Genomic DNA, 12,377 nt, shown 5'->3' on the forward strand with positions numbered 1-12,377 from the left:
ATCAGGTTCGGCGGAGAGGCCAACGGTGAGTAAACCAACTGCACTGTGCTGTGCACTGAATCAATAAAGGTCTAAGTAAAGCAAAGGAAACAAAGCCATTGGTTAAAATACAAGAGCGAAGGTTGCGTGAATAGCTGTCTATCCTTTTATACATGGACACAACAGAGTCCATGAGTAAATCTATCAGGATACATCCGCATATACCTTAGAGTTAAGAATGTGGTGCAGGCCTCAAAACCACAGGCATTTAACCTCAGTGCCACACGCCATTTGGCATGCCACACCTGTAATCTGAAATCGACACGTGAAAAAAGGCTCCACCTGAACATTCCAGCAAAAGTCAGTCCCCACCACAGCTTGTTGGAATAGTTCAGTATTGTTTGGCAAATTTAGGTGTAATTTGTGAGAGCAAATGATGGTCGTTACAAGTGCCATAGTTCAGTCGACACAATTACCAAACTAGTAATCTTACCCAGGACTGGTTTCAATGCCATATTTAATGCCAAGGTAAACACATGTGCTGTGGTCCTTATATGGCACGTAACGCACCTGCAAGCTTCTTTGAGTTAAAACCATTGTACAAAATAAAAACCACAACAATATTAATACTAAACGACGTGAATGTGCACAAGTTGTAAAACAAGGCTCAGATAGTCGATACATCCTCAAAACAATACGACACCTCACACAGCGTCATCCCAAAATGATGAACACAAAATGTGACCTTCACCCCAAAATAAATGGATTTTTGTTCTGAACTTTGAACAGGGAGAACTGGACGTGCTGGACGTTCTAAGTTTCTCTTATTTATTGATTTCTAAACACCACATGTTCATAGCATAACTTTCAGGTGAATGGAAAACCCCAAAACTGTCACCAAGGCATTTTCTCAATTTTACATTTTTTACAAAAAGATCAGCACAACTATGGTTTACTGCTTCTTTATTGAAGCTGTGTTAACAAAAGTTGCTTGTACTCATGGCAGTCATTGTCCACCCCATGGTGGTGACCATTTTCAAAGATGCATTCAGCACATGGCTGATGGCGACAACAACAATGTACCTAAGACATGTTTGTATAGTTATAAAGAGCAGTTTAAATTTACAATTTTCAAACCTAATTTCACGATTTGGCAAAACCAAGTGGAAGGGGCCCTGATATTTGGCATACCCGAGTGGAAGTGGCCCTGAGATTTGGCATACCCGAGTGGAAGGGAGGCCTGAGATTTGGCAGACCTGAGTGGAAGGGAGGCCTGAGATTTGGTAGACCAGAGTGGAAGGGGCCCTGAGATTTGGCGGACCTGAGTGGAAGGGGCCCTGAGATTTGGCGGAGCTGAGTGGAAGGGGCCCTGAGATTTGGCGGACCTGAGTGGAAGGGGCCCTGAGATTTGGCGGACCTGAGTGGAAGGGGCCCTGAGATTTGGCGGACCTGAGTGGAAGGGAGGCCTGAGATTTGGTAGATCTGAGTGGAAAGGAGGCCTGAGATTTGGTGGATCTGAGTGGAAGGGAGGCCTGAGATTTGGCGGACCTGAGTGGAAGGGCGGCCTGAGATTTGGCAGACCTGAGTGGAAGGGCGGCCTGAGATTTGGCAGACCTGAGTGGAAGGGGCCCTGAGATTTGGCAGAGCTGAGTGGAAGGGGCCCTGAGATTTGGCGGACCTGAGTGGAAGGGGCCCTGAGATTTGGTGGACCTGAGTGGAAGGGGCCCTGAGATTTGGCGGACCTGAGTGGAAGGGAGGCCTGAGATTTGGTAGATCTGAGTGGAAGGGAGGCCTGAGATTTGGTGGATCTGAGTGGAAGGGAGGCCTGAGATTTGGTGGATGAGTGGAAGGGAGGCCCGAGATTTGGCGGACCTGAGTGGAAGGGCGGCCTGAGATTTGGCGGACCTGAGTGGAAGGGAGGCCTGAGATTTGGCGGACCTGAGTGGAAGGGAGGCCTGAGATTTGGCGGACCTGAGTGGAAGGGAGGCCTGAGATTTGGCGGACCTGAGTGGAATGGAGGCCTGAGATTTGGCGGACCTGAGTGGAAGGGAGGCCTGAGATTTTTGCGGACCTGAGTGGAAGGGAGGCCTGAGATTTGGCGGACCTGAGTGGAAGGGAGGCCTGAGATTTGGCATAATGAAGTGGTGGGAGGCCTGAGATTTGGCAGACCTGAGAGGAAGGGAGGATTGACTGCCGGGCAGAGTAAAAACTTTATCTCAGTCCTTTGCAGTCTGGATGAATTCAAAGGCAAGGTATGTTAAAACAACAGATTTGTTTTCTTATTAATGTTCAAATTCATGTTCAAATATAACATTCAATTTTAATACATTGTTCCTCGATCACAAACCGATGATCATAAACTGACAAGACAGAAAGACGGATGGATGTGAACCAATTGCTTAACCGCACTTTGTTTGACATGTGCATGTAAAATATATAAAAATGGGCTTTATGATTAGGTCTCCTGCTGCTTTGAAGCAGATTAAACGTGGCCGATCGCTTCTGTAATTTGTCTGAAGCACCTACAGTCATGTGAAAAAGTAAGTACGCCCCATGTAAACTTTTGACTTTTTCAACATATTTAAACATACAGCTATTTGATCTTCATTTCAACAATATTGATAGATAAAGGTGATATAATACAACAAATATCATGAAACATTTACATTTTGTAGTCCATTGTATAATTTAAATAAACATAAATGCAAATTTTGCACGTGGAAAAAGTAAGTACACCCTTGGCTCTAATAGGTGGTATTGCCCCCTTTGGCAGAAACAACCTCAAGTAGGCGTTTCTTATAACTGTCTACCAGTCTCTGACATCGACTGGGAGAAATTTTTGCCCACTCCTCCATGCAGAATTATTTCAGCTGTGCGATGTTTGAGGGGTTTCTTGCATGCACAGCTCGTTTAAAATCCCCCCACAACATCTCGATGGGATTTAGATCCGGGCTTTGACATGGCCATTCCAGAACCCTCCATTTCTTTCTTTTCAGCCATTCCTTAGTAGATTTACTGGTACATTTAGGGTCATTGTCATGTTGCAAGGTCCACCTTCAGTTGAGCTTCAACTTTCTGACAGATGGCCTCACATTATCCTCAAGCACCCTCTGGTACAATGAAGAATTCATAGTGAATTATATGATGGTGAGCTGCCAAGGCCCTGATGCAGCAAAGCTGCCCCAAACCATAATATTTCCACCACCATGCTTTACAGTTGGTATCAGGTTCTTGTGGTCAAATGCTGTCTTTGGTTTTCGCCAAACATGTCTTCTGGTACTGTGGCCAAATAGCTCTACCTTTGACTCATCTGTCCAGAGCACAATGTTCCAGAAGTGCTGGTCTTTGCCTAGGTGTTCATTGGCAAACTTTAGTCTTGCCCTGATGTTCTTTCTGGACAGCAAAGGTTTCCTCCTGGCACACCTCCCATGTAGATCAAATTTGTGCAGGCTCTTTCTAATGGCAGACTCGTGCACTTTGACATCAACAGTGGCAAGAGCTACATGTCGGTCCCATGATGACATTCTGGGGTTCCTAGAGACTTCTTTCAGCAACTTGCGGTCTGCTCTCGGGCTGAACTTGCTGGGGCGGCCTGGCCTGAACAAGTTGGCAGTTGTTTGGAATCTTCTCCACTTGTAGATGATCCTCCGGACAGTCAAATGATTGATTTCAAATTGTTTGGAGATCTTTTAAAATCCCTTCCCAGACTCGTAGGCATCTATAACCTTCTTTCTGAAGGCCTCAGAGAGCTCTTTTGATCGAGGCATGGTGACGCCGCACACTTCAACAACAAAGAGCAAACAAAGCTAAATGTCTGAGGTTTAAATAAGACAGGTTCCTCCAAGATCCTCTCTAACGATGTTCTAATCATTTGCACCTGAGCTGGTGCACCTGATTCTAATTTTAGGTATTTGAAGTAGTGGTAAATGTAGGGGTGTACTTACTTTTTCCACATGCGAAATTTGCTTTTATGTTTATTTAAATTATATAATGGACTACAAAATGTAAATGTTTCATGATATTTGTTATATTATATCACCTTTATCTATCAATATTGTTGAAATGAAGATCAAATAGCTGTGTGTTGAAATATGTTGAAAAAGTCAAAACTTTACATGGGGTGTAACTTACTTTTTCACGTGACTGTATATATATCTGTCTCTGTCTCTGTCTCTCTCTCTCTCATCACAGAGCGTCGATGCCACTCTGCAGCTTCCTGAGCAAGAATTATATGAGGTGGTTTGCCATCACTTTCCCAGCAGTAGTTAGGGCAGGAATTTGTAATTTGTTCAGGGTGCCAGCGATACTCGCCTACCCTTCGCAAAGGACAGTGGGGTCGTTAATGTCCACCATCTAATGCCGGCAGATGGGATGCCCAGTTTAACGTCCATCCAAGGGATGGCACACATTGATGAATCAATCAACCTGCCTGTGAAACACCAGGATGACAGTTTATAGCTGGGTCGGGATTCAAACCTAGGCTAGACAGTTAGAGATGAGTGTGTATACCTCCAGGTACATCCTGCCAGCCCTAATGCCCCCACCATTCCTCCCCTATTACCGTATCTCTTAAATTGTTACCCTTGCCAGAGGAGAAGGTATTGCATTTGAGTCTTTGTCCACACAGAATAAATATGATTTTCTCTTCAACCGTTGGTCCGATCGACAGGAAATTTTCACCATAGGTGCACCTACTCCTGCAGAATGTTTTAATGATAATGACGTCATAGGTCACGTGGTACGGGCTCCATCTTGGAAAAAAAATAATTGCATCTCCACATCTCCAAAAATGCAGCATAGAAATAATTGAGACATGGCTCATTGTACAGAACTCTCCATGGGGAATAACATGTTAATGATGATGTCACAAGTTCCTCAATTATGATGTCATAATTCGACAAGTACAAAACTTCATCCGATCAAGATGAAATTTCTTGAGCGTCATATAGGCATAAATTGGTGGAGAAAAAAAAATGATGACGTCATCTGTCACGTGATTCAGCCACCATGTTTGTTTCATAGGTCAACACAAAACCTTTAAAAAACACTAAAAACACGTCCTGGCGAGAGTCTGCAATCTGTGATTGCTCTTTCTTGTTTCCTTTTGCAACCTGTTGACGTTTCTTCTATAAATCGTTCTGCAGCTCTGATACCACCTAATAAATAGGCACGCTTGCCTGAGCAAAGTTATTCAAAATCTCCATTTTCTAAGTCAATGACATCACTTTCCTCAACGTTTTTCACTTGGTTCACCACTAGCGACAGTTTTCCTATTGAGAGACAACAACAGCAACAACAACAACAACAATAACACAACAGGCATTTTAAGGCCATTTTCCCTGCTAAAGCGGGGGTTAGCCTTGCAGGCCCCATGACAATCTTCTCCATTTTGCCCTATTTTCTGCATCTCCCCTTGTTAACCCCCTTGCCCGCATTTCTTCTTCCACCACCTTTAGCAAAGTCTTTCTTGGTCTTCCCCATCTTCTACTTCCTTCTACATTCATTTCCATCACTGTTCTCAACCAGTCACTTTCATCCTTCCTCAACACATGACCAAACCATCTCAACCTGTTTCTCTTCACAGCATCAATCACAGGCTCCATTCCCATCATCTTTCGCAATTCATCATTTGTCTTCCTCTCTCAACGATACTCCGCACATCCGCCGAACCATTCACATTTCCACCCTTTCCAGCCTTCGTTGCTGCTCTAAGTTTATTACCCATGTCTCACTCCCATAAATCATAACACTTCTCACACATGCTTATTGGGAGAAAAATGAATATGAATGAATGATCGTTTTAAGGCCATTTTCCCCGCTAGAGCGGGGGTTAGCCTTGCGGGCCCCATGACAATCATGGTTCCCTGTTTGAGGCAATGTTTTTATGGCCGGATGCCCTTCCTGACGCCAACCCTTGATCATGCTCTTACGATGCGCAGGGATACGGTGTACCTATTCTAAGCCGGGGTACACACCGTGATCATTCATCCCAGCAAGCTGGTACTCAATTTGCCGACCTCGGAAGGATGACAGGCTGAGTCAACCCTCCTGGCGTTAATTCAGCGATTGACCGGGATTCGAACCCAGGATCCTAGGATCCCAAGCCGGCACCCTAACCGCTAAGCCAACACCAGGCTGTGCTTATTGGGAGAGATGGATAAAAATCACTCCTGAGTTAAGGGCAAGAACAGCAGAGAAAGGAATAGATTACGATTACATGGACGATTACACTGAACGTAGTGTTGACATTGAGATAGGTACAGTACAGTACTGTACGTCCTGCATGCCTCAGTTGCCACCTGCACCACAGCAGCCCCGCTGATTTACAATTACGTGTGCAAAGTCAAATTATATATGTAAAGTCAAAACTGTCAACAAGAATCACTTGCTTTCTCCATAATTTTGCGCTTGTCATTAATTATATTAACGATGCACGCGAAACACCAAAATGCTCATGGTGGGAGATAACCATCACAAATCAGTTCAAAAACTGTGCTTGGTCGAAATTAAATCTCGCGATAACCAAATCAGTACACAAGAGGTCATCCACGATTAGTCAAGATGCATGATATTTAAGGGTTTAAACTATTGCGGAAATATTGTTTACTGTATATTGTTTACTGTATTGCGGAATGCAATGTCTGTCCATGTGTTCGTCTGTCTCCCATTCATGGCGGCCGCTTCCCAGGCTGCATTTGAAAAGCTGCGCATGAAGGCAAAGCTCAACATTCACTTTGTTATTGTCCTTCCAGTAATAAATAAATAAAAAAATCAACATCTGGATTATAGCAGTTTTAATACAGATCTTCATGGAGTGTCACATTATTTAAAATAGATATATTTTGCCCTCTTTTTAGCCAAATCCAACCTCCGCCACCCGACGTTGCACCACCATTTCATGGTATATGTAGCTAGGAACTTTGGCTCCGAGTGAAACCAAGAGAGAACACAATTAGGCTTTTAATTGTCCATGAAATAATTTAAATTGATCGATTTAAACTTTTCCCATGACTGGGGACGGGTACTTTTGCTAGTACTTTATAAGCATGCTTTATCTTTCTAAAGGGATTCTTCTTCACATTACCATAACTGTTGCTGTTTTATGCACTTACTGCCTGAGCTTCTATTTATTTCTTCTATTTTTAATTGTACCATTCCTGTGTTTGGGGATTGATTACCATCAGTATGTGAGTAAATTACCAGTGGACACATACGATTTGCATTCTCAACGTGTGAAACCAAATTGAGAATCATAACGTTTCCCCAGTCGCCATTTGGTTACATAAAAGGAGCCGAGTTTCTCTATCCGTAATCCTTTATTATAACGAGTTTCTGCTGTCATCGATTAATACAAATGGTACTGCCAGAAAGGTAATATATCAATTATTTGTAACAAAAATTTGTTTGTTTAAGGGTGTAGTACTGGTGAAAATTTGAGAAAACTACATCGGTACCTTTGAGAGGCCTTTACACAAAAACAAAGTCGAGTTAATATCTAATTTTCAGTTTTTCTTGAAAGATATAATCTTGGCTTTAACTCAGACCAGTTTCAACGCTTCTTTGCCATATTACATGCATATAATTTGCATAAATTAGACCGTCAATAAAAAACAAGGAAAAACAAAGAACACATTTCTACTTCTATCTTCTTTGTCACCTATCATTCTTTTCACACAAAACTTGGTACATGTATTATACATGTGTTACTCTACTACCTGATGAGGATTTTGTGAAATTATGTCAAATGTTCACTAATTAGCTAATTATGCCAATTACCAGATAAAACTTGGTTGTCCTTCAATAAATCCACAATGGCTACTCCTATAAACAAAAGCCGTCATCATTTTAAAGGAAGTGATATTCTGAATATCCTGTCCAAATTTCAGCCCAAAAGAATGATGCAAATTAAAGTTATAACAAATTTCATGCATGCAAAATGCAAAATATTATATTGAATTGAAATTTGAATTTTTCAATAATTAGGGGTACTTCTATGACCTCTAATAGCATGATTCTTGTTTATAAGACGATAAGGAAACTGTTCAGCTAAAAACAAAAAAACAAAAAAAAAATCACCTGTTCACCAGTACTACACCCTTAAATCACAAACTTGCCTGTATTGAAAGCCCGTGTTTCCAGATTGAGGAAGAAGAAGAGACCTCAAACTTTAATGGAGCTGTTCAACGGTACCGTTTATTATTCTATGACAGCAGCAGCCCTTTACATAAACAACAGTAACCACAACTACGACGACAATATGTGTAATAAAATAACCTTTACCACGTGTTTTACTTCATCGTACATTCTCATTGACACTCAGACAAGCAATAGGTGTGTGAAGTCCAACATGCTCTATTTCGATGAAACCCGCTGGCGAAGCAATGGAGGCACACCAAGTTTAAAGGAAGGCCTTTATGCTCAGGCCATGTTGTGGAGTGTTAAGCTCTGGCATCACCACAGTTGCAAGTCTGATAAGACATGACAAGGTGTTCGTTGCAATACCAAATAATTTCAGGCAGACGATTATAAACCCCAAACCATTATGTCGTAACTAGATATAAAATAATATAGCAAAATGTTTTTATATTATACAGGGTGTTCCAGAATGATCCGGACAACTTTGGGTGTTGATATATTAACTACAAACGACACAACGATATGTTTCGGTTTATATGATACAGAAACTCAAAGTTTTGGGCATACCATGAATACACTTCAAGGTGAAGTCCATTTCTCTCGTGCAGGACATCATAGTGGTACACTAGTCTGTCATGTTTAGCTCAGGGTGTTTGCGTCGACCAGTGTGCACGTAGCTGCGATCCGAGAACGAAGATCCTGCAGGTTTGTCACCTTCGTGTTGTAGACATCATTGACAACCCCCACAGAAAAAAAATCAAGGGGGGTTATGTCTGGTGATCGTGGGGACCAGGCGGTTGGTCCGTCTCAGCCAATCCAGTGATCTGGAATTTTTTCATTCAGGATGGCTTGAACGACTAAGGCACAATGAGGGGGAGTGCCGTCCTATTAAATAATTATATCGGGTTGCAGGTCTTCAATCTGTGGGAAGGTGAATCCTTCCAACATGTTCATGTAAATTGTTGAGGTCACTGTATTCTCCGCAAAGAAAAACGGACCCACCAAATGGTCATGGAGAAGGCCACACCACACATTGACCTTTAGACTGTCACGTATGCGTTCATTGACCACGTGGGGGTTTTCAGAGACCCAAATCCTCACATTGTGCTGGTCAACATTCCCGGAAACATGAAAGCAAGCTTCGTCTGTGAACATGACCTTTTTCAGGTAATCTTCCTCATCCTATATGTGACTGAGCATTTCCAAGGCAAACACCTTGCGTTTGGACCTATCATTTGGTTTGAGTTCCTGCAGAACCTGCACCTTATGGGCCAGGCGGTTGGTCCATCTCAGCCAATCCAGTGACCTGGAAATTTTTCATTCAGGATGGCTTGAACGACTAAGGCACAATGAGGGAGAGTGCCACCCTATTAAATAATTATATCGGGTTGCAGGTCTTCAATCTGTGGGAAGGTGAATCCTTCCAACATGTTCATGTAAATTGTTGAGGTCATTGTATTCTCCGCAAAGAAAAACGGACCCACCAAATGGTCATGGAGAAGGCCACACCACACATTGACCTTTAGACTGTCACGTATGCGTTCATTGACCACGTGGGGGTTTTCAGAGCCCCAAATCCTCACATTGTGCTGGTCAACTTTCCCAGAAACATGAAAGCAAGCTTCGTCTGTGAACATGACCTTTTTCAGGTAATCTTCCTCATCCTATGTGTGACTGAGCATTTCCAAGGCAAACACCTTGCGTTTGGACCCATCATTTGGTTTGAGTTCCTGCAGAACCTGCACCTTATGGGCAAAAAGCTTCCGTGTACAGTGGTAGTTGGTAGTCCCAGTTCTATGGATGTGCGTCGGATTGATTTTTTGGGACTTTGTTGAAATGATTCATGCACTCGTTCAACATCTGCTGCACTTGTGCTTAGTCGACCAGTACTTTTATGTTTCTGACACCTTCCAGTCTCCTTAAACCTCTTGTACAACTCTCTGATACTAGTCTGCGATGGCGTATTCCTTCCATACCTTGTACGGAAGTTACGCTGAACTTGCGTGTCGGATCTCGTCTCAATGACCCATTCGACGCACTGAGCTTTCTTCTGTGGAGTCGCCATTTTCTTTAACATTAAACCACCAGACCTGAAAAGAAAGAACTTGAAAAGGTGTTTCTGAATCATGTACTGTAAAACAGGGTATCATTGTGCAATTTGTGGTACTAAATATATTAACCAAATTTGTCCAGGTCTTTTTGGAATACCTTGTATTGTAGCTCAGGTCCATTATGTAAGCGATAAATACAACTTTAAAGATCAGAAGCAATGTGTAAAAAATCATCAATGTCTGCAGATTAGGTGTTGGTGAAGCCATCAGACAGAATGGCCCACAAAATCACGACATGGTTTCCTTTCTCTCCGGGATTATAAGCAGTGGCACGTCACATTGCACACGTTGACAATAAACAAATCTCCAAAGAAATGAATTTGTATGTGAAAGATCTAACCTTGTACAGCAAACATTTTCATTTGCAACTGCAAATGTGTCATCCTTTTGTGGGCCACCCTGGAATTAGGATACATGATGAAACATTAAGAGCAGTCCACTCAAGTGTTTGGAAAACCTCAAATATACTTTCATCCTTTCTGGTTTGTTTTTACAATCTGTGGAATTGAAGGGTGGCATTTTGGCCGCCATTACATCACCGCATGACAACGTGTTCCCTTGGTTTTCTCTCTGATATTGCTGCAGCAAACAACTTTCACAAACCCCCAATAATTCAATCATATCATTATATAATTACATGAGCAAAGTATACATCAATCCATTCTTGGCAAGCATTTAAACGAAGCAATGTCTGACCCCAGGTTGTTCTTGTTGCAGGATGTGCATAGCCTTAGCGGGATTGATAGCAAGCTGGAGCCACACAGGATGCGATAGGATTAGTCGGTCCAGAATGCTGATGTGTTGGAGTGACGAGTGACGTGGCAGACACCACGAGCGGGATACAGCTGGCCGCTCACTTGGCTCTGCGTAATCTGGCTCTTCTGTGCTGCAAGAACAACCAAAGACATTCCAGAAAAAAGTTGGATTTGGAAGAGCCATACACGTTGGCATAAGTATAGGGGGAGTGTGATTGTGAAGATAAATACGTTGCATGGGAGGAGAACGTAAAAAGAAGATTTATTTTGGAGTTGGACATAAAGTTGAGGCAGAGGAAAGGATGAAGGAAGTGGAAAAATAAAGCATTAGGACATTAGAATGGAGGAAACGGATCATAAAAACAATGATGTTTGTGTGGAGGAAGAGTTAATATGGAAAGTGTAGTCTTTCCCTTTCTTATCCAAAGCAGCCAATTAATGCAGCCTCCAGCCATACCTTTGATTTGCGGACCACTAATCTAGTACCGTTTCACAAGGAGGGCGATTCATAAATGTGCGCTGCTCCTCGGATGGACGTTAAACTAGATGTCCCATCTGCCGGCATTACTTGGTGGACATTAAAGATTCCACGGTCCTTCGTCCTCCACGTAGAGAAGGCGAGTTATCTCTGACTCCCTGGACAAATTCCAAATTCCTGCCCTGACTTCATGATTTGGAGTGGCGACCCGACCTGGAATGCAACCTAGTAACTACTTCGGCAGCACCTACTGTCTGCATAGGGCATGGTACATGATGATGACGAATCTACAAGAAGTGAACAATTAACATTGCTCCGTGACTCCCTCAAACAAATTTGACAATAAAAATAATTGGTGGTTGAATCCAGTGACTTGATTTGCAAATCCTGCTCAAATTTCACGTCAATTGGATGAAAATTGAAGATTTTAGAAAATTCACCGGAGTTGTTGACCTTTTTGACATCAAAATCAATAGGTTTCTTCCTTATGACCAAGTCTACCATTTGGTGAAGATTCATGAAGATCGGTTGAAAATTGTGACCTGTACGTGATTGACAGACAGACAGACAGCGGTGAAAACAACCTCTATCCACATTGGGTGGTGAAGGTAATTACAGACCACTTGAGATTACAACTAAATCATATCCTGCAACACAAGAATTCTGAAACAAAAAATAAAATGATTTGAAGAACTGAAACATTTCTGAAGGAATATGCAAAAATCTACAGACAGACTGTTGGGTTTAAATTACGAGAAACACCGGCTCCCAATGGGGGCAGCCAGGTTAGGGGTGGGGTCATGTGTGCACCATTCTACATACTTGAGTTCCACTTGTATTCAAAGTCCTTTTCGTCCAAATTATAAATATTCACACTTGCTTAGTTTGATGTTTTGATGTTACACTTGATGTTTTTTT

At 42.4% G+C, this 12,377-nt stretch overlaps 1 protein-coding gene across 2 annotated transcripts in view; it reads right to left on the reverse strand.

Annotated features, from left to right (window-relative positions):
- RIN2 (Ras and Rab interactor 2) overlaps positions 1 to 12,377 on the reverse strand; it is a 157,463-nt gene that overhangs the window by 83,202 nt on the left and 61,884 nt on the right. For both annotated transcript variants that reach the window (XM_068130089.2, XM_068130090.2), the window contains one exon: positions 10,923 to 11,112. In XM_068130089.2, the coding sequence (XP_067986190.2) occupies positions 10,923 to 11,112 (190 nt within the window). The remainder of the gene's footprint in view (positions 1 to 10,922; positions 11,113 to 12,377) is intronic.

This window comes from Myxine glutinosa, chromosome 11 (assembly GCF_964187855.1).
Source record: "Myxine glutinosa chromosome 11, kmMyxGlut1.1, whole genome shotgun sequence".
In the NCBI taxonomy this organism is placed as follows: domain Eukaryota; kingdom Metazoa; phylum Chordata; class Myxini; order Myxiniformes; family Myxinidae; genus Myxine; species Myxine glutinosa.